The sequence below is a fragment of the Pollachius pollachius genome (assembly GCF_949987615.1).
Source record: "Pollachius pollachius genome assembly, chromosome: 11".
NCBI classification, from domain to species: domain Eukaryota; kingdom Metazoa; phylum Chordata; class Actinopteri; order Gadiformes; family Gadidae; genus Pollachius; species Pollachius pollachius.
Window position 1 is genome coordinate 23,677,625 of NC_136944.1, and position 20,432 is coordinate 23,698,056.

Consider the following 20,432-nt stretch of genomic DNA (forward strand, 5'->3'; position numbering starts at 1 on the left):
TCTAACGTGTGGCTCTAACGTGTGGTTCTAACGTGTGGTTCTACCGTGTGGTTCTAACGTGTGGTTCTAACGTGTGGTTCTACCGTGTGGTTCTAACGTGTGGTTCTAACGTGTGGTTCTAATGTGTGGTTCTACCGTGTGGTTCTAACGTGTGGTTCTAACGTGTGGTTCTCCTGTGGTTCTGTGGTCCAGGCGACGGGGAGGACGATGAGACGGAGGAGGGCGGCGGGGAGGCGGGCGCGGCGCAGCAGATGAAGCCGGCGCTGTGCAAGGCGGAGCGGAGCCACATCATCGTGTGGCAGGTGTCCTACGTCCCCGAGTGACCTGCACCTCCTCCACCCAGCACCTCCTCCTCCACCCAGCACCTCCTCCTCCACCCAGCTCCTCCTCCTCCACCCAGCACCTCCTCCTCCACCACCGCCCTGCTACCCATCATCTAAAGATTATTAAACCCGTTACCATGACGCCCAGGAGACTGTGGGGGGGTCCTCCGTATCGACTGTATCTACTCCCCCGTTACTCCCACCTTGTAACTAGACTTCTTGCCTTGTAAGTAACCCTCCCCCCCCTCCTTTATGTAACCACGGCGACGGCCCTGGCCCCCAGCATCATAACTCCTCTGTATAAACTCCTGGCAGCTCGCTGTAACTCCTGTATGACCTCTGACCTGTCCTGCATCCCCCCCCCCCCCCCCCCCGATGGTTATCAGGCCCACCCCAGGCCACGCCTGATTGGCTGTTGATGTAGAGGAAGCTCACTGATTGGTGGGGAGCTGTGACGAGTTTCAAGCGGTTCGGTAATGAAGGCAGCCATGAGAATGGATCAGCTGATTAAGATCAGAGCGACGAGGCCCAGAGAACGAGTAACCAAACACAACACAACGGCCATTCCTCAAAATCTTTAGTCAAGTTTCAATTTTGTGAAACAAAACCTTAATCTGCCCCTTATAGTCGAATATGAAACGCTAGTTTGGTTAATTAATCTGCTCTCTCTGTCCTCATGAAGCCTAACGTGCTGCTGACCTCACCGGTCAGACCAGGTTATGGTCACACCTCCGTGGTTACAGCACACCTCCATAAGGCTGGCCTGTTGCCGTAGCAACCAGCAGGATGGACCAGGCTAGTGTAGTAGCTAAACCAAAGCGTGGAGGAGGAGCCGTCTGAGGGTTTCCGGGGCGGAGCTCATTACCTCGCCTCACTCGGTCCAGGAGGGGTGTGTCGGCATGTTGTCTGGGCGACGCCCACTCCGGGGTTCACTGTAAATCTCCCCGCCAAAGCCCCGCCCCCTCGTTCAGTATGGAATCGTGTATGTTTATCGCTATCTCTGTGGATTAAATATTAAACATTTGTGCGCTGAAAAACCTATTTTGCGGTTTGTCAGTTTGTGTGTGGCACGTTAACTGAACACTTAACTTAAATAAGATATAATACAACAACGACATTGGCTCAAAGATATCTTGGGAATGTTTTTATTGCGTCCGGCCGTTGGATTCTCCTTGGATTGCATAGCCAGCGTTCCTGTGGACGTGGAACTCTCCTGTAAAGCTAAGTGTGTGAGATACACTTATGGACGGAGTTCATACAGCCACATGCACACACACACGCACACACACGCACACACGCACACACACACACACAGCACCTCAAATGCCTCAGAGAGCACTCTGGTCCAAACTAAGGAACAATACAAAAATAAGTGTACAACCTGACATTGCTACCACCAACAACAAAGCCAACAGGATATTTCAAACTAGTTTCTTTTATGGGAAAAAAAAGGGCATTTAAAATGCTGATTTTGTCATTCTTAAGTTTTGCTAGAAGCTATTTTTGGCTCCAGGTTTGCATTATTAAAACACAATCAAAGCTTTACAACGGTTCCTCCCAAAGTGCAAAGCAGAAGCCTTGCATGTCCTCATGTCCAACATGCAGGCTGCAGACGTCCTCTCATCCCAGACACAACACACCGCCTCAAGCTGCCATCATCGCTAGGGCCTCCTAGCGATTATACAAATATTCTGGCTGCGCGCTTTAGGCAATATGGAAATCATGAACTAATCCTGCAAGCGCTAGGCTACAGAGTAAGGCTACGGAATGAAAGACTAAACTAACGCATCTGTGATTGGTCTTTGCTAAAGGTGCAGTTCCTCTACATGACTAGGATCTAGTCCTGCAGAGAGAGGACTGGTCTGGGCGTAGATCCAGTAGTCTAGACGTAGATCCAGTAGTGTAGATCCAGCGGTCTAGGCGTAGATCCAGGGGCTGGCGGGATCCTCCCAGCACTGGATCTCCTCGTTCCGGAACCATAGAGAGATCTCCCGCTGGGCACTCTCCACAGAGTCGCTGCCATGGATCACGTTCCTGCACGTGCACACACACACACACACACACACACACACACACACACAGACTTAAGGTCATGTCATAGTGGAGGGCACAAAGTTATTATTTACTCCTGGGTTAAGAAGTGACTGAAGTTAGAAGAATGGATTAGAAGGACTGGGAGAGAACCATCCAGCAGACAGAGCCCCCCCCCCACACCAGGGGTCCTGCTCAGAGTCTACGGTCGCACAGGAAGTCATGGACAGGAAGTGAGGTCACCGTACCTGCCCACCTCCACGCAGTAGTCCCCCCGGATCGTCCCGGGCAGAGAGTCGGCCGGGTTCGTCTCGCCGAGCATCCGGCGGGAAGTCTTCACCACGTCCAGCCCCTGCCACACCTGGACGGACACACGGCCGCGTTACCACGGTTACCGTAGTAAGAATTCTCCACCCTGTCCTCATTTTAAATACATAAATACATTCTTCTAATTTTAAATACATAATGTTTAACCCATTATGACAACAATGGATCAAAGACAATAATTAGTTCAACCCCTAAAACGCAGGTTTTGTGTGTTTGGGTTTACATCCCTAATGACTGCCGTCATGTGACCGGCTGTCATGTGACCTGTAGGTTATAGTGCGTTACACTAGAACGATGTTACCATAGCAACCACGGGTCCGGAGCCCATGTAGCGAACCAGACCGTCGAAGAACGGCTTGGTCCGCAGGTCCCGGTAATGCGCCTTCAGAAGGTCCTCAGAGGCCTGGTGCGCGCGCACACACACACACACACACACACACACACACACACGAGGGTATTGAGTTACTGGAGGGTATGAGCATGGGGCAGTGGTCCCAGTGGTCTCTCTCTTGACTAGTATCTCTCTCTCTCTCTCTCTGGACTAGTCTCTCTAGTTACCTGGACCAGTTTCATCCCGACCAGTTTGAAGCCCTTCTTCTCGAAGCGTCTGACGATGTCCCCCACCAGCCGCCGCTGGACGCCGTCCGGCTTCACCGCCACGAAGGTCCTCTCGTTCACCCCCGTCCAACCTGGTGGGGGGAGGGGGATCAGTCACTGGGGGACGGGGGTCAACGTCTACAGTCTCTAATGACCCAGTGAACAGGATCTGTTCCAGGCTGACCCCCCCATGCAGGCGATGGACGTCTGATGACTGCCACGGGCCACGGCGCTACCGCAGATCAGACGTGGTGTGGTTCATCAACACACGGTAATGGTCAGAACCGTTTCATCTGTTCAGTGATGCGTGGGGTTTGTACCAGAACGGTTTTCTTTTTATGTATTCACTCTTCTTTTACTCAGCACTTAATCTATTACAGCAGTATCATCCACGTCCTCACGTGTTCCTCAGCACCGGCCTGCATCTCCCGGTTCAGACTAGGGAGATATACATCACGGACTGCTTTAATAATAATAATAAAATAATAAAACGCCAACCTGTCTGGAGAACGTTCGCGAACACCGTCAGTAGGAGGCAGATCATGGTGCTACAGGACGGTACCGGCTCCTCGGCTGCAGAAGCTCAGCTCCTTCAGGTATTAAGTCACCGGGACGCCGCCGGGCACAACACCGCCCCCAAAGGCTGGGAGGTCACTACGATGGAGATTCATTCATTTTTTAATTAAATAAAAATAAAGGGAGAACTCTCAACTAGAATAAATCACACAGTTTAGCAGTCCTTTGTTTGTGCAAGAGTTCTAAACCTAGAGCCTGTACCTGTGATTGGTCTACCGCAGGGCCCGGTAGTCATGACCAACCGCATCTGAACAACATGCCCCTCCCCCTTCCTCTAGCACAGCTCCGCCTCTTCCTCCTGGACCAGTAACACACTGGTTTGTCTGTTACTGGTACGACCACTTTAATATTCACATCCACTAGTTTGGAGGGCAGATATTACCTGAATGATGCTTCGTCTTATGCGTGGCCACTTTCACCAGACTAATGTAGGGCGGTGTTCAGACAGGCAGGGAGGGGTTACTTTAGGTGAACTTGCCCTGTAGGTGAGCTACTAATATAATATAATAAGGAGGGTGGTCCGCTCAGCTGAGAGAACCATCAGCCTCCCCAACCTGCAGGACATTCACATCAAACGATGCAGAAAAAGAGCCAAAAGGATCACTAGCGATGTCAGCCACCCCAACACTGTTTACGCGGCTTCCTTCAGGGAGACGCTGCTGTCTGAGGAGGGCCAACACAGAGAGGATGAGGAGGAGTTTCTTCCCCAGGCCATCAGACTGTTAAACCAGACTGACAATGTCACTTAGCCCACCACCCAATCATTATTATAATCTTGCACTTTATAAAGTTGACTTACAGCCGGACTGGTACATAAGAATTTCACTAGGCATTGCCCTGTACAATTGTGTATGTGACAAATAAATAAAACTAAACTAACTAATTTACATTTTTAAACTGAATCGAATTAGGAAAATATATTTCTTGGCGTATTCCATGAAAAGGACCTTCTGCCACGTATAAACAAACCTGTGACCAAAGAACTGGAGACCGAAGACTTACAGATCATAACACTGGAAGCACCTTTAATATTTACAGCGGCACACAGTGAGACACAATGAGACACACACAGAGAGACACACACAGAGAGACACAGTGAGACACACACAGAGAGACACACACAGTGAGACACAATTAGACACACAGAGAGACACACAGTGAGACACACACAGAGACACAGTGAGACACAGAGAGACACACACAGTGAGACACAGAGAGACACACACAGAGAGAGACACACAGAGAGACACAGTGAGACACACACAGAGAGACACAGTGAGACACACACAGAGAGACACACACAGTGAGACACAGTGAGACACACACAGAGAGACACACACAGAGAGACACAGTGAGACACACACAGAGAGACACACACAGTGAGACACAGTGAGACACACAGAGAGACACACAGTGAGACACACACAGAGACACAGTGAGACACACAGTGAGACACAGTGAGACACACACAGAGACACAGTGAGACACACACAGAGAGACACAGTGAGACACACACTGAGAGACACAGAGAGACACAGTGAGACACACTGAGACAGCAGGAGGGCTGAGGACGTCAGCGGGGGGGCGGGCCGCCTGCACTCAGAGGACCAGAGCCACCAGGACCCCCCCACCCAGACCAGTGTCCCCCCCCTCAGACCAGTGTCACCCCCCTCAGACCGGGGTCCCCTGCTCCCCCCTCCTCTCTTGCTCCTGCTTGCGGAAGTAGTCCTTGCTGAGCAGGACGTCCCTCCTCAGCGGCAGCAGGGGCTCCGGGGCCCCCCCGCCCGGGGCCCCCCGGCGCTGGGCCAGCAGCACGGCCCTCAGCAGGGGGGGGTAGGCCACGTAGCGCACCGGGCCCTCGGGGGCCGGCGCGAAGTCCCTGAAGCGCTGCTCCTCGTGCCGCGGCACCAGGCGCCAGTCGTGGTACACAGCCTTGTCCACCTCGCGGGGCTCCGCCTCCGTCCGCCCTGGGGGGGGGGGGGGGTTAGACTGGTTCTACCTGAAGGGCCTCAGCTCTTACAGCAGGCGACATGTTTTAAAGGGCATGCCTGTCGTGGATTGTTCAATACCCCAACAGCTGCTAATTATTAGAATGTATGTGGAGCTTGGGGCATAGATCCTTCAACAGCTCTATACTCAACACCATCCTCCTCTTCTTGTCTTGCCTACCAGGTTATCCTCCATCTTGTGTTTCCCAAACATTTACCTTTTGAGGTGAGGACTCCCCAGGCCTTTCCATGGTCCATGTTCTGAGAGAGAGACAAGGCAATAGAATACAGCTCACGTCACATACTGGAACAAAACCGTGAAGCACCAGCATTTAAACTAATTAAAATTAAGAAAACGGAGCCCCAAATGGGGTTTTAAAAGTCCAGGAATCAAAAGGTTTTTGAATTCGTTGGTTTTTTTCCCCAATGGGAATCCAAATGTATTTTCATCTATGATCCAAGTTAGGGTGAACGTCATGAAACATCATGACCTGCATGCATTACAATCCGCCATCACATCCCCTCGTACCTCCGCGGTGTAGTCCACCTTGACCTTCGTGATCTGCCAGTAGCTGGGCTCCGGGTGGTCCTCCACCCACGACTTGCGGGTGAAGATGCGGCCGACTCCGAAGAGCCTCATCCCGGCCAGCAGCGAAAAGAGGCGGCTCTCCTTCCTCACGTCCTCCCAGGCCAGCACCGGCAGCGTCTTCCCGGTGAACGGACGCTTCATGGTCTCGTAGTCCAGGGCATAGCGCTGGGAGTCCCGCGGCCGGGCCTTCAGCTCCCGGTACGCCCGGACCTTGCGGGCCATCTCGGCGATCAGGCGGATCCTCTTCTTCTTCACCATGGTAGCTCGGTGGTGTCGGCAGGTAAAGTTTTGGGACCTGCAAGCAGTTCCGGTTGGTTGAATGACTTTATTCACGTTGCACAACAATACAGTGAAATAGCTGATAGATTTTGGCATGTGCTAAACGGAAGCATTGCATTTGTGGAATACTCGTCTTATTGGTTGTTGTGCTCATGAAGAGCAACACGCATGGTGCAGTTATGCCAATTTAAACACGTGAACGTCTATGGGTGACATCTGCCATAGTCGGGGTAACCAGTCGGCTGTTTACTGATGTCCACTAACAAACCAGTTCACCTGGTTACATGCAGTACAATTTTAATGGCTTAAAAGAGATAAAATGCAGTTGAAATACCTTAAATCCTACTGTTGGCTTCGATTGACCTCAGCAGGTTACGATAGATCCGCACGGTGGTGCGACTCGCTAAGGGCTCCGGGTGGTGCGGGCGGCTCGCTAAGGGCTCCGGGTGGATTCGACTGGATTTTTTGTTCCGCATATAATGAAGCTATTCAGATATTATAGCGATGTCTCGAGAGCCAATGAAACAAAAACATGAGATGTCATGTTTCTTTAAAAAACATATAATTGAAAAGTAAGACTCTTGATTGTGTTTTTCTACTCCTACTTCGGACTGTCGTACATAACCATTCAGCCTATTTTTAAGATAAAAATAATGATAGGCCAGATTATTATATTGAGATGACATAACCAGTTCCATGTATGAAGAATATAATATAAATATCAAAAAACAAATGCTTAAAAATGTTTAACCTATAATCCTGGTAAAACCACTAAACATCTTTAAAATACACAAAAAACAGTTCAACAGGAAAATACTTTAATTTTTATTAAAGACGTATGCAGATACAGCCTTCCTTCCTGTTATTGTTAGTGTCTATAAATGGCCATGCTGGACATATACAGTAGAAAGCAGGTAAAGATTAACAGATGTCAACATTGCATTTTATAGAATATCCCTTTTATTTACCCTTGATGTCATTTAGCAAAAAGAGCTTGAATAAATTTCACAAAACTTAAGACAGTGACATATTAGCGTTTGAATTGATGAATGAATTATCGCAAGACATTTTGATTTACACGGACCCCAGTCTCATCCCACAACAAGGAATACCCCAACTTCTCCATGATTGCCTGAAGAACGGGTTCCGGTTCCTGATGAACACCTCCTGTATGAAGTCACAAGTGTCTCTGCCTGCAGGAAGCCAACGTGCATAGAAGTCTGTTCGTGTTTCTGCCCCGAAGCCCAGAGCCACTGAAACCAGTCGGGTTGATGAGGGCGGAGCTTCTTCAGACCTCTTCCAATGTGTGGAGCGATTTGGGTTTTAAACTTATATACTTCATAGCATATTCTATGACTTGGATAGGAGATTGTCCTAAAGATAAGCAGTGACAGACAATGCATTGGAGGGAGAGCTTGCATCAAACTGAGTAATTTGTATCCTCTATTACCATCAGCAGAAGTAGAGTCCATCTCTGTTACAGTGAGTACAAACTCAGTCAGTTATTAGTCTTCTTTCTATATTATGTGCATGTATATTTTTACATATAGTTGAATGCAATAATTAGCTTAAAATCAAATCAAATATAAAAGGAAACATTTCAAGCATAATCGTAATCACGTCTTGTTGAAAACTAACAAGCAAGTATCAAACAAGGATTGGCATCAGGGGATCAAAAAAGACAATAGCGTCAGAAATGTCTGATATTATACATTCTATAATCATTTCCTCATGTTAAAATAGAGCTTTAATAGTACACTTTGTCACACTATGACCCACAATAACCACAACTATAGTTCTGATAAGGAGATCTTAAATTGAGGATTTAACGTTAAGAGGCGAAGGACAGCCACACAGAATACGATCAATAGGTAACCTTAGGACTTTCTCTCAGGTGGAGATATCCTTGTTTTGGCAACCGACAACAACTATTGTTACAAAGATGCATCATGAAAAAGAATTAGAACAATCCTTTGCTACAATCTGTCGTGAACCATCGTAAACAGCCCGTCTACAAAGCAACACACACACACACACACACACACACACAAAAAATCGTCATGGTGATAGGTGATGAATGATCTCAAACAAGCTATGCTGGCCAACCGAAGAGGGGCTAACCCCCGAGGCCCCCACCTTTAAGACACTACTGAAGCAGCATGTGGTGATCACATGGACGCAGAACACTAACACAACCACAGGTTAGAAATGTGTCGGTCGAACACTAACCGTCCGTCTGGTTTTCCTCACGACTCCCTGAGGAAACGGCGAGTGACGCCATCGTCTCTGACCTCAGGCTCAGCGCGTCTGTCTGCGTGGGAGCCCCGCGGGGGGGGGGGGGGGGGCCACGCCAAGGGCGCCCCGCCCGTCTGGTCCCTCACCGACGGGGTCCAGAAGACGAGCAGGAAGGCGGACCTCATGTCCAGCGACACCTCTTCCTCCGGCCGGCCTCCCGGTCCGACGCGCAGCCCTCAGAGTCGCTCTCCGACGAGGACGGCCCGGCCGGGGCCCCGCCCCCCGCCGCCGCCGGGGGCCCGCCGGGCCCGGCCCTCCCGGCCCCGTCCAGGCTGAGCACCCAGCCCAGCTTGTTGTGCAGCAGCTGGCGGAGTCCGGGCGGCAGCGGCAGCACGTCCAGCGTGTCGGAGCAGCCGGGCAGCAGGCGGCGCAGACGGGCACAGCACAGGTACTGCAGCGAGGTGGGGGCGGAGCAGGAGCGGATCACCTTCATGCTGCTCTTGGCCGCCGTGGAGCACGCCATCGGGTAGAAGCGCTTGTTGTGCAGCTGGGTGGCGGCCACGCCTTCACGCCGGAGGAGCCGGAGGAGAGGAAGGAAGGCGACGTGGAGTTAGGGTCGGCTTCACCGATTTATTCACACTGATCAACTAAGTATTACAACTTCCAGAGGAACCCCCGTGTTCAACATCAAAGCTTCAAGAATTCTTTTGAGATCCTTAAATGAGGACAGGTCCAAAGCTCAGGGTCCAGATAAAAATGCTACCTTTTTATTGACCTCAAAGCCATAATGTTATTCGTTAAAACACGACTGACCATCTATGACTTCAAGACCTTCGGTGACTTTAGGACCTTAAGTCACACAATCCAAGGAAAGGAGACCTGGACGGTTTCACCCCCTGCACTCACCGATACACTTGCGGTTCTTGAAGAAGGTGAGCGTGCCGTGCCAGGTGTCCAGGTGGAGCCCGATGATGGATCCCTGACCGAAGCGGGACGAGAAGCTCATCTTGTCCCCCTGGTGATGCAGCAACCCTACGGGGGCGGGGGACAGAGGCATCAAATTAAAACCATCGCCTGCTTTTTGAACCAGCTAGTCAGAGCTGCACCCGGGCCATGACTCGGCGCTCCGTACCGGTGTAGGAGAGGCCCCAGCTGTCACAGTCCTTCCCCAGAAGGCTGCAGAAGGAATGGCGGTACTTGTCCAGGTTGGTGTCCGCGGTGCCGACGCCGACCATCTACACAGCGAGACAAGAAACACGCCCCTTTTCAAACCACGGGGACCTCCTCTGGGGCGGAGGAACAGCGGCGTGTGTGTCGGCGGGCCGAGGCTCACCATGTCGGTGCCGTACACCGGAGAGGTCATCTTCACCTCCCAGAAGTGCTGGCCATCCGCCAGCTCCTTGGAGCCGCGCACCGCCGCTGTGCCGCAGCTGTACTCGCTGTGGAAGTTCACCTGCCGGTCGTCACAGCTCAGCTGCGTGGCCGTGGAGCCGCTGCCGCCGTCCCACACCCAGTCCAGGTCTGAGGAGAACAGAGCTACTGAGACCCAGTCCAGGTCTGAGGAGAACAGAGCTACTGAGACCCAGTCCAGGTCTGAGGAGAGCAGAGCTACTGAGACCCAGTCCAGGTCTGAGGAGAACAGAGCTACTGAGACCCAGTCCAGGTCTGAGGAGAGCAGAGCTACTGAGACCCAGTCCAGGTCTGAGGAGAACAGAGCTACTGAGACCCAGTCCAGGTCTGAGGAGAACAGAGCTACTGAGACCCAGTCCAGGTCTGAGGAGAACAGAGCTACTGAGACCCAGTCCAGGTCTGAGGAGAACAGAGCTACTGAGACCCAGTCCAGGTCTGAGGAGAGCAGAGCTACTGAGACCCAGTCCAGGTCTGAACCAAGCCCCAACCACGGCGGGTTCTACCAGCATCCAACGCGGAAGGGACAAACATTGCAGTAGCACCGGGTGGCCGCTACGAGGTGGTACCAAAAGGGAGCAATTCTTCGTTGGCTCACATGTTAAACAGGCCGTTTTCACCGTCTTATTAAACCTATTTACAGCCTGGTCCAAAACAACATTCTAGTCAGTATGTTTAGTTCATATCTCCATGACAACACTGAGGGGGGTGAATTTTTTTTTAGGAGGCTAGTTTTTATTTTATTGGAGGTTAAAATGTATGAATATTTAGGGCCGCGGCCTCTTGAGTGACAGCTAGGCGCTGACTCTCACTCTCTGTACGTCACCTAGATGGGCGTATCAATGCCCTTTTTTGGTTAAAGGAAATGAGGCGGAGTCAAACTATGACGAGTCAAACTAAGATGGCGACGGGCATTAACCAAGAGAATTGGATGCAGTTGGAATAACTGAGGTCTGCCAAGATGCTACATCCATTTTATATACTATCTATGGTCTGAACACAGTAGCACCACTGAGGTCTGAACACAGAGTAGTTATGTTGTACATACCAGAACTTGAAACTTTAATTAAACATACACTACCATGCATCCTTACTACATCTTAATTACAACATAAAGCTTATTTTCCGTTACAACTTGAGACACATGTGACTTGGCTGAGAGGGCCAGCTGAAGGACTGAACAACGGTGAAGAGACTTCCTGTTCCTGTAGCGGGCCGTAACACACAGCCTCCTGCCTCAGGTGGAAGGGTTAGGGTAGGCTAGTAGGGTTAGGGTAGGGTAGTAGACTAGAAGGTTTAGGGAAGGGTAGTAGGGTTAGGTATTAAGGTTAGGGTAGGGTAGTAGAGTTAGGGTAGGGTAGGGTTGGCTAGGGTAGTAAGGTTAGGGTATGGTAGTAGGGTAGGGTAGTAGGGTTATGGTAGGGTAGTAAGGTTAGGGTAGGGGGGTAGGGTAGGAGGGTTAGGGTAGGGTAGTAGGGTTAGGGTAGGAGGGTTAGGTAGTAGGGTTAGGGTAGGGTAGGGTAGTAGGGTAGGCTAGTAGGGTTAGGGTAGGGTAGGTAGTAGGCTAGTAGGGGGGGCTCTCTAAAGGAGGCTTGTCCGCGCGCCCACCTTGGTCCTCCTCCCCACAGCGGCAGTCCTTTGCCCGGTGGAAGCCCCTAAGACGGGGGCTGAAGCCGCTCTCCGCCTGGGAGTCGCAGCCGCAGTACGACTCCCCGGTGACGGGCACGGCACTGGGCACCGGGGCCACGGCCCCCGCCGCCGGGAGCTCCGCCTCCGAGTCCGAGTCGCTGTACTTGAAGGCAGCAGAACCAATCAGAAGAGAGGTGAGGGAGGGGGAACTCCATGATTGATTTAATACCTAGTTTAGACATTGGACTACAAACAAATTTACGTTGGTCTGAATGACATCAACAAAGCCATAGTCGTGAAACCTGTAGGGAAAAAAGCATCTGTTTGGGCAGGATAAAGTCCATCCCTTAGAATCAGGGTTCTGAAGATATAGAGCACTGTGTGTGTCAGTATGGGCCCAGTATGTTCCATGTGTAGACAACTGATCGCCTCCTACCTGCAGGCGCTCGTAGTCCCAGTCTCCGTTCTCCGACGCCAACACCAGAGCCCTCGCGTCCGCGTCCCGCCGGATCCCGTTCCACACGTATCTCCACGCGGCGCCACTGTTCCTGCGCTGTCTGGACATGGCCTTACTGGAGGATCACCTGAAGTAAAGACATCAATTAGCCCAAGGTCCCCGTCAACATGATGCAGTCCTACTGTACCAGGGTATGGAGCGATCAGTGCTAAAGGCAGATCTGTGTAGGTCCTTGTCTGTTTTAACTGGCTGTACCACAGTGGGTGGCAAGACGCAAAAGTAACAGGAATATGAAGTCAGATGCCCCTGTTACACAATATATCAATGAATGGATTTAGGTGACTTTACATAATAGGTGTACATTCATTAGGATCATTTATTTTTGTTCGTTACATAGAGCTAAAAGACACATGTTGATCATTTTCTTGATCACCTTGGTCCAATGACATGTGACAAGGATGACCACAATAACTATGAACACAAACATGTCCGATGATATAAATAGCGTTGCATTGCGTTAGCTTGTCTCTCAGGTGTCAGACAGCTTGTGTTTACTCATCGTGTGGCTAACTGAGCAGCTACTTTAAAAACAAGGTCAGATAGCATCAGGACTTCAGCATATCGGGTGCACACATCCAAGTTCTAAATTACAACCCTCCAACCAGCTCCTAGCATGCCGTTATCCACTGCTGAGCAACAATACCTCAAGACTATATCACTCATAAGCTAACGTTAGCCCAGGCAGAGCATGCATGAAAAGGCTATGGTAGCTAGCACTACTGGGCTAGCTAATGCTACTACCGTGCTAGAGCGCTAAGGAGTCTCAGGAGATCCACTGGACATGCCTGCGGTCAGAACCCCTCTCTTCAGACCCGAGCTCCCCGGCTTCAGGTAAACACGACCAGCCCGTTGGCCCGGAGCGGCTCGGCTCTCATGACTCTTCAGCAGACCGCCAACAACGGACCTCAGATCCGCTGACAGCGGGAGGAGCAGTGACACCTCTCTGCTCGGGTCGGAACTCACTCGCTATAGGGAACTTGTACTTCCATACCAGCCTGTTCCGACGCTCTTCAGCTGGGCTCCAGGTCTCGGGCATCAGGATGCGTCCGTCCAGGGGGATGTACGTAGCTGAAGTCAACCCCCGATTCGGAGTTAGTGATGTGCGACTAGGAAACGAGTCGATTTTTTTCGAACATATTTTTTTTAATGACTGTTTTTTAATAAACTGGTTACCAGCGGTACAGTGACATGTTTATTCAAAAACAATGTATTTGTAATCTATTCTGTGTTACGTCATACACCCCACAGTATGGCATTCAGTCTGGACCACTCAGAACCCACCTCCAAAATGGCTGTTTGGCCTATTTCAGACCTGCCTTTCCCTGGTTAAATCCCCTCAGGGTTGTACATACATCCACCACAACCCCCAACCACCAACATCTCCACCACCACGAGAGGCAGTCAGCTCAGATGTATTTCGGGCCTCACCACAAAGTGTAAGATATACCCGTCATTGGGGCAGGGGTATGTTACATTCGCACCTGCAGGCACATAAGCAAAATCATCCTTGAAGTCCACGATGTGGAAGATGAATCTTCCTCGGCAGCTTAACAGCAGCCGGTTGCTGTAGCGGATGCTGCCCTGGTTTTGGTTCTCGTGCGTGGACATTCTCATTCTAGCCGCAGGCAGTGAATCACAACGCAAACCACGTCTGGAACAGTCGCTTTGCTTGTTGAAGAGGTTCAGCTGCCAGTCAACCTTTCTGTCCGTGAAGAGAGCGCTGGTGTGGACAGGTGTGCTGAGAGATTCACTGGTCCGCCGACTGGACTTCTTGTAATACTGGTGGTTTTTGCCTCGACGTGAACCCCTACCAAACCAGTCGTACGGGTTGTCGGTCGGACGTCCAATGGTTTCTACACTTTGGTCATAAGCAACGCTCCACGGGGGGGCGGTGTAAATCCTGGGCTGGTAATCCCGGTCGTCTTCCTGGAAGTCGGAGCTGTTCTTCAGAGTGCCGAAGGGCAGCAAGTGAGCCTGGAACCCTTTCAGAAGTTTCTCCTGATACAGAGTCTGATGGGCGGAGTAGAGGGTGCTGGTGAACCGTACCTTGAAGAGCTCCTTGGCGGGGATCATAGGGAAGCGCACGTGGGCCAACAAGGCGGCCTGCTGCTCCTCACTGGTCGTCCGGTTCACCTGGGAGACCCAGGCCTCCAGCGCTGCCAGGACGAAGGTCTCGCTCGGCACCACCAGGTCAGAGCGGTACAGAAGGGCCTGCAGCAGTTCTGCTGACACAGAGCTCCAGGCCTTGGAGGTGCTGAGCTTCTGGAAGTTCCAGGCCATGTACTGGAGACAGTTCTCCTGCAGCGCCCGGTCGCCCGCTCCCACCGAGTACTCGTAGAAGGAGACCTGGGTGAGGAAGGAGCGGTCCTCAGGGAGAAGCTTGGTGAAGAGGCGCCCGGCGTCCTCCATCAACCGCCTCATTCCAAAGTGTGACGCCAACTGGTGGATACACTCGGCTGTAGTCGTGGTTACTTCCAGCTTCCGGGTGTACACGTACCTAAGAGTACACAGGGCAGATTCCACAATGGTTACCTGGGTGACCGGAGACCACACAGTGTCATTACGTTCATCAGAACTATGGGGTGCTATAAGGCCTATACCTGATCAAACTGGGTAGATGAGGACAGCACGTCTGGGTGAGATTAATTGATATTTGGTCGACATCAGTAGAGGCTTTGAAGCCAGGGAAACGTGAGAGGATCATCCTGTGTGCGCACACTGTTGTGTTGACCATCTCCCAAAGTCCATCGCCTCTGTTCTCGCCAGTGTAAGTGCATCCGTGGATCAGGAAGTTGCAGCCCTCCTCGCTGTCAAAGAGTTGCCCAAGATCCTCAGACAGATCAAGGCTATGGTCCACAAAGGTCTCTGTCGCACTAGTGCCTAAAGCGCGGAGAAAGATTGGAAACATTTAATGTATACAATAGAAAATCGGGAAGGTGGACTAATGGTTGAAATGTATCTGAAATCATGGAGAAAGCAGAATCTTTGAAAAAGAAAGCACAGCCAATGTGCTCAAATACATTCAAGAATATATTTGAATGGGATTCAATTCTAATGACCCTCCCCTCGAGTTGTGCTTCTCTAGAAGGGAGAAACTGCCATCAGTTGCACGAAATACAGGCCCATGTTTCTCCCTACATTGCCATTATTTGTATTATTACTTTTTAATGTTCATATTTACACTGCCAAATAGAACGCACATACATTTATGTTCATTTTAGTTTTTTTTCCCCAAAAAAATGTTTTGTGCAGGTTAAGTTTGAGAACCACTGGCCTAAAGAATAGTTAAGTTTTCCCTTTTAGTAAGAAATAAACACTATTGTTAGTAGGCTATAGTACTGCCATAATGGTTGAATAATTCCGATATCTACCTGCTTCACAAATGACTCCAGCATCGTCCTTGTGTGTGCAATCCATTAATCCCCATCCATTGTAGGAACAGTTGGAAAGAGAGTTCTCTGTGCCAACACACTTCGTCTGGTCGAGCCAAATCTGTCCCGTTCCTAGAGAATTAGAAATTGTTAATTTTCAATGGGAAGATGTAGTAGCATGGACGGTTTCTACCCAGAATGTGATTCCCCCATCGGTTTTCGGTAAAACAGGAGAATAAGAATCATAACAATAATTTGTGTTGAATAGAAGAAAAATAAGTCATTTTCGTTGTGCTCCTTCAGCCTCCGAAAACGAGCCAAGTGGCAGCTAAATGTAAGGGAAATAAATACCTGAAAATGAGACACAGACAGTATGAGAAACTAAAAGGCAAAGGAACTTCTTAATAAGTCGGACGGTTTCCGTTGGTTCGTCATGACAGCGGGTTAAACAGTCCCTCCAGAAAATACGGCGTTTTTTTGTGATTGTTGCGGCCAAAAATCCTTGATTATGCGGCACGTTTTCTCAAAAAATGCAATGAAATATGCGGCATATTTATGCAATTTTATGCGAAAAATTGCGGGAACTTGCGAAAAATGCAGCTTTTCGATGACGTTCACGTCGCGTAATTACGTCACTTCATAACGTTCCCATGGCAACAGGGGGAAATGGCTGCTCTTGAGTGAAGTAAACGCAATATTTTTCAACTTTCTGCTAAGATATATGTGACTTTTCTGCAACGAAAATGCGGGGATTATGAAATCATGCAAGCCCCGCATATTTTGCGCGAAAATCTGCAATTTATGCGGTGAAAGTGCGGCATATTTGAAAAAATGCGGCCCCCGCATGAATATGCGGATTTTGGCTGATTATGCGTTGAATTATGCGATCGCATAATCGCGTTTTTCTGGAGGGACTGGTTGAAGTGAACCGATGCCTTTTTGACTTCCCCGCAATCGGATTCATCAACACCATTTCACTACATTACGGGTGTAGTATGTTGAGGACAGTTTAGGACACCGTATCGACAGAAATCACAACGACATCAGTTGTTGCTATCGATATCTGCGCGAGAAAAGCACTTCAATCTACGTTCCGGTGTTACACCGAATTCTGCGACCCACCGAAAAGTGTGACCCCAGGGGGCGCTGTTGTGACCCCGGGGGGGGGGGGGGGGGGGGGGGGGTGCGCGTGCATGTGTCGAACAGCGCGTGACACCTCATCATCCTAAAGCCGGCCACACACCGGCTCCGAAGCGCCGCGGTGCGCATTTCACGCGCGTTAATTGCCGCCCCTAGCACCAATAGGAAGCGTCGCGCTGCAGCACCGTTGTGATCCAAATAATGTGTCGTCACCGCAAAGTACACACTGATCATCATAATAACCTTCTTCATTGTCATCATAATCCTCATCATCATCACAATCATCATTACAGAAGGCTTTTGGATTTGACTGTAGAACTATGGTCGTGTTTAATGCAGTGCTTCACGCAGCATCAAGGCAGAAACAAAGTGTAAATAACAATGGATTCCGAGTTTCTATACTAGGCATTATGATGGCGGTCCTCTTCGTAGTGCAGTGAGTCTAGTAGAGATGCGCGGATGAGCTGTAATGTCATTCCGATTTTCAGTTGTGTGTTCCGCGGCCCGACAAATAGCGGCACGCTAAAATGTCCAACCACTATGAAATGTCTGTTGTCAGCGAACATAGCCAACGTGGTCTTATTATAGCCCGATCATTAACTAAAAGACACATAGAAAGAGTAAAGCATTCAGCATATGATTTCAACAACGTGTGAGGGCATATGAAGCAGGGATGATCGCACAGTGGAATGCTTATGGAAAACCAGCGGACGAGCGCTGGGCGGAGGTTTCAGAAGCAGGGAGATTATAGAAAAATATAATTTGTCAGTTTGCCGTTTGTCTAGTCAATATGTTAACCTACGTATTCATTTATTTATTTCAAATTTGTCTGCGACGAACGAATCTGGGCAAAATCTGGCTGAAATCGTGTAGTCTGAACCAGCCATAAGCAAGCAGCAGCAGCGCCATTCTGCGAATTCCCTACTAGACCAAACGAGACTCGTAATGGTAGGTAAAAACAATAGTTTATTATAGCATGCAATTGTGATGTAGAAAAAAAGAAAAAGAAAACATAAAGTGCTTGCATGATATGGAAGCCTACAGCGATCGTTAGTTAACTTGTGTGGTGGTGCCTTATCATTTGTTTACCCATGTGCAATGGCAACGCGATTGTTACCTGCTGTAGTACTCTCATTGGCTGAATCGTTGAGAACGTTTTAGACTCAATCAATATAAGGTCGTGGGGAGGCGAAGCTCTGTTCATTTGTATAGTAACAATCAGGGGCGTAGGAATGAGTTTAACTTTAGGGGGGACACATATCGGAAACCTGACAGATCCGTTAATGGTTTGTACAGAAATATGTCATAAATGAACTACACTGAAAAAATTCACAAATATATTTTATTCTATTAAAAAGATACATTTATAAATGTAAAGGAAAACACATTTTGAATGGCAGTAATGAACTGATAAATATCAAATCAATTCTTTAATTGCACGCTCAATCATCCAGTTTTTGTAGAATAAGAAGCGGTGACAAGACGCTGGGTTGCGCTTTTAAAATAAAATAAAATATTTTTCTCCCCCGGTATAATTTTTAGGTGGGACAAATGCGCCTGTCTCCAATATTGGAGGGGACACGTCCCCCCCGGTTCCTACGCCCTTGGTAACAATATTAGGCCAATACATTACTAAGAGACAAAATAGTTCATCAATACAGGCTATAAATATATATATACTTTTTTTTTTCACGAAAAGTGGGGTGGCCATTGGCTCCGCGGCCTCATAGGTTCCGGCGCCTATGACCTAAATACAGCAGCAAGTGGCCACTGGGCGCAGTGTGGGGCTCCTACCACTAGGAGGTGGTATAAACATATAAAAAAATCGAAACTTCTCCTTACACCCCCAGTCCGTCGGCCCTTGATAGGCGAACGATAGCATTAAGGAATGATGCAAAACAAGTATGTTTTCCAATTGGACAAGTAACAATTTTTTTTGTCACGGTTAATTCTTTTATTTGTTACGGTTAAACTTAACGTCAAGGCCTAATCGTCCCCGTGTCTTAGCATTGGTGTTATTTATATTAAACTACTTTTATTAACAATATAAACACTATTTATATTTTATTAACAATATAAACACTATAATGAGGACAAAGGTGAAAGAAGCGCGGCTACGGTAGAGGTCCGCATGGTTGGGATGAACAGTTCCTTGAACTTCCTTCGTTCCCAAAATAATGTACAGTCTTGTATCTTTACCGTTTCTTCCGTTTTCTACATTGTTTTTTTGCTCTGAATCTATTTATTTATGATAAAATGGTAATAATCTGAGGGATAATTGTCCTAGTGCCAGGCTTAAAACTCAGTTTCGATTTTCTGAATTGCCAAAAGGGAAGTGTAGGTCTACTGCCTGAACCAGAGCCGTTCAAACGGGCGATCACTGTTGGCTCTATTACTGCGAAAACTGCTTCTGTGCAATTCCCCCTTAGTGGAGTAATAATGTCAGAACAGAACAGCCCACCTTCGCCGAACGACCCTCCAGCGGCGGCAGATACGGCTCCTCTGAAGTGCAGCTGCCGACACACCACCTGCGCGTCGGGCAGGTCCCAGGCGTTGTGACACACGGTTCCCCATTCCCCGTGAAGGTAGACCTCCACCCGGCCCTGGGAGAGTGTCTTCGAGCCCGCCAACCGTATATCCCCCTCCTCTGGCGACCCCATCGGGCTTTCTGATGCACAAAGATAACGAGTTCGTATTTGAGAGACAGCAAATACCCCAACACCTCCTGGTTACCTCCGTACCAACAAGAAAACAAAACAAATATTTAAAGAAGAAACTGATAGTTAGCTTAACTATTTGCATTTTAAGTATCGGAATTGTAGTCGGACTTACTGAAAAGGCTCAATTTCACGGATCTGAGAGGAGAAACATGGAGAAGCAACATCCCAAAGGCGGACAGCAGGGCCTCGTGGATCAGCATGGTGATCCCGGCTATGTTTGCTGCTCTGAGAAACGTTTTAGCCTACAGGTGAATTCATTTGACTATACGCAAATTGTGAAACCAAATTGTGTGTAATTTAATATATATATATATTTTAATGTATTAATAAAATGCAGACATGAAGAAATGCATTCATTGAATTCAAATTTAATAACATTCTTGATTCAGAAAATGTCAAATAACTTTCACAAAACGAACATTCGCCTACCTACCGATAGTTGTTCCTGTGTTACGTTTCCTTCTCTGACAGACTGACTGCTCCTTTATAAGCCCCACCAACAGTTATCAGATAGGCCTAGGTGTATATATCTGGCATTGTTTTGGTTTCATAACTGGACAAACTGGCCCAACTCGTTTGATGGGAAATTGCCTTGCTATAACTTAGCATGTTATTATTATTTAAACAAAGTATCTGAAGACGGGAGAACAATCAGTGTTTGTTTTCCTTGTTCTACAATTATCAACACTGTGTGCTTATACAA

General features: G+C 48.9%; 5 protein-coding genes across 9 annotated transcripts in view; 1 reads left to right on the forward strand and 4 right to left on the reverse strand.

Moving 5' to 3' along the window:
• mapk8ip3 (mitogen-activated protein kinase 8 interacting protein 3) overlaps window positions 1–1,322 on the forward strand; it is a 34,878-nt gene extending 33,556 nt beyond the window's left edge. Inside the window, exon 32 of the mRNA XM_079746618.1 lies at window positions 193–1,322. Within this exon, the coding sequence (XP_079602744.1) occupies window positions 193–323 (131 nt within the window). The 3' untranslated portion in view covers window positions 324–1,322. The remainder of the gene's footprint in view (window positions 1–192) is intronic.
• Window positions 1,323–1,472: 150 nt separating this feature from the next.
• nme3 (NME/NM23 nucleoside diphosphate kinase 3) lies at window positions 1,473–3,875 on the reverse strand. The gene is made up of 5 exons (XM_079746604.1): window positions 3,777–3,875; window positions 3,240–3,370; window positions 2,983–3,084; window positions 2,603–2,715; window positions 1,473–2,357 (listed from the first exon to the last, which is right to left on the reverse strand). Exons 1-5 carry the CDS (start codon window positions 3,820–3,822, stop codon window positions 2,240–2,242), a joined length of 510 nt encoding a protein of 169 aa, XP_079602730.1. The 5' UTR covers window positions 3,823–3,875; the 3' UTR covers window positions 1,473–2,239.
• A 1,650-nt stretch (window positions 3,876–5,525) lies between these two features.
• mrps34 (mitochondrial ribosomal protein S34) lies at window positions 5,526–7,137 on the reverse strand (the record flags this gene model as incomplete). The annotated part of the gene is made up of 4 exons (XM_079746600.1): window positions 7,045–7,137; window positions 6,372–6,726; window positions 6,061–6,103; window positions 5,526–5,821 (listed from the first exon to the last, which is right to left on the reverse strand). The coding sequence occupies exons 2-4, from the start codon at window positions 6,687–6,689 to the stop codon at window positions 5,526–5,528; spliced, it is 657 nt and encodes a 218-aa protein (XP_079602726.1). The 5' UTR covers window positions 6,690–6,726; window positions 7,045–7,137.
• A 431-nt stretch (window positions 7,138–7,568) lies between these two features.
• On the reverse strand, window positions 7,569–13,523 carry spsb3a (splA/ryanodine receptor domain and SOCS box containing 3a). 2 transcript variants are annotated; one of them, XM_079746595.1, is made up of 7 exons: window positions 13,284–13,523; window positions 12,418–12,565; window positions 11,961–12,144; window positions 10,279–10,466; window positions 10,078–10,180; window positions 9,852–9,977; window positions 7,569–9,509 (listed from the first exon to the last, which is right to left on the reverse strand). In XM_079746595.1, exons 2-7 carry the CDS (start codon window positions 12,544–12,546, stop codon window positions 9,127–9,129), a joined length of 1,113 nt encoding a protein of 370 aa, XP_079602721.1. In that variant the 5' UTR covers window positions 12,547–12,565; window positions 13,284–13,523; the 3' UTR covers window positions 7,569–9,126. The 2 variants fall into 2 exon arrangements, with proteins under 2 accessions (XP_079602721.1, XP_079602722.1); XM_079746596.1 differs by having other exon boundaries at window positions 13,240–13,523.
• A 97-nt stretch (window positions 13,524–13,620) lies between these two features.
• Window positions 13,621–20,301, reverse strand: LOC307082859 (galectin-3-binding protein B-like). 4 transcript variants are annotated; one of them, XM_079746587.1, is made up of 6 exons: window positions 20,163–20,301; window positions 19,842–19,949; window positions 19,471–19,677; window positions 15,870–16,001; window positions 15,099–15,378; window positions 13,621–14,995 (listed from the first exon to the last, which is right to left on the reverse strand). In XM_079746587.1, the coding sequence occupies exons 2-6, from the start codon at window positions 19,927–19,929 to the stop codon at window positions 13,900–13,902; spliced, it is 1,803 nt and encodes a 600-aa protein (XP_079602713.1). In that variant the 5' UTR covers window positions 19,930–19,949; window positions 20,163–20,301; the 3' UTR covers window positions 13,621–13,899. The 4 variants fall into 4 exon arrangements, with proteins under 4 accessions (XP_079602713.1, XP_079602710.1, XP_079602712.1 ...); XM_079746584.1 differs by having other exon boundaries at window positions 19,842–19,954; XM_079746586.1 differs by having other exon boundaries at window positions 19,842–19,971.
• Window positions 20,302–20,432: the final 131 nt, after the last annotated feature.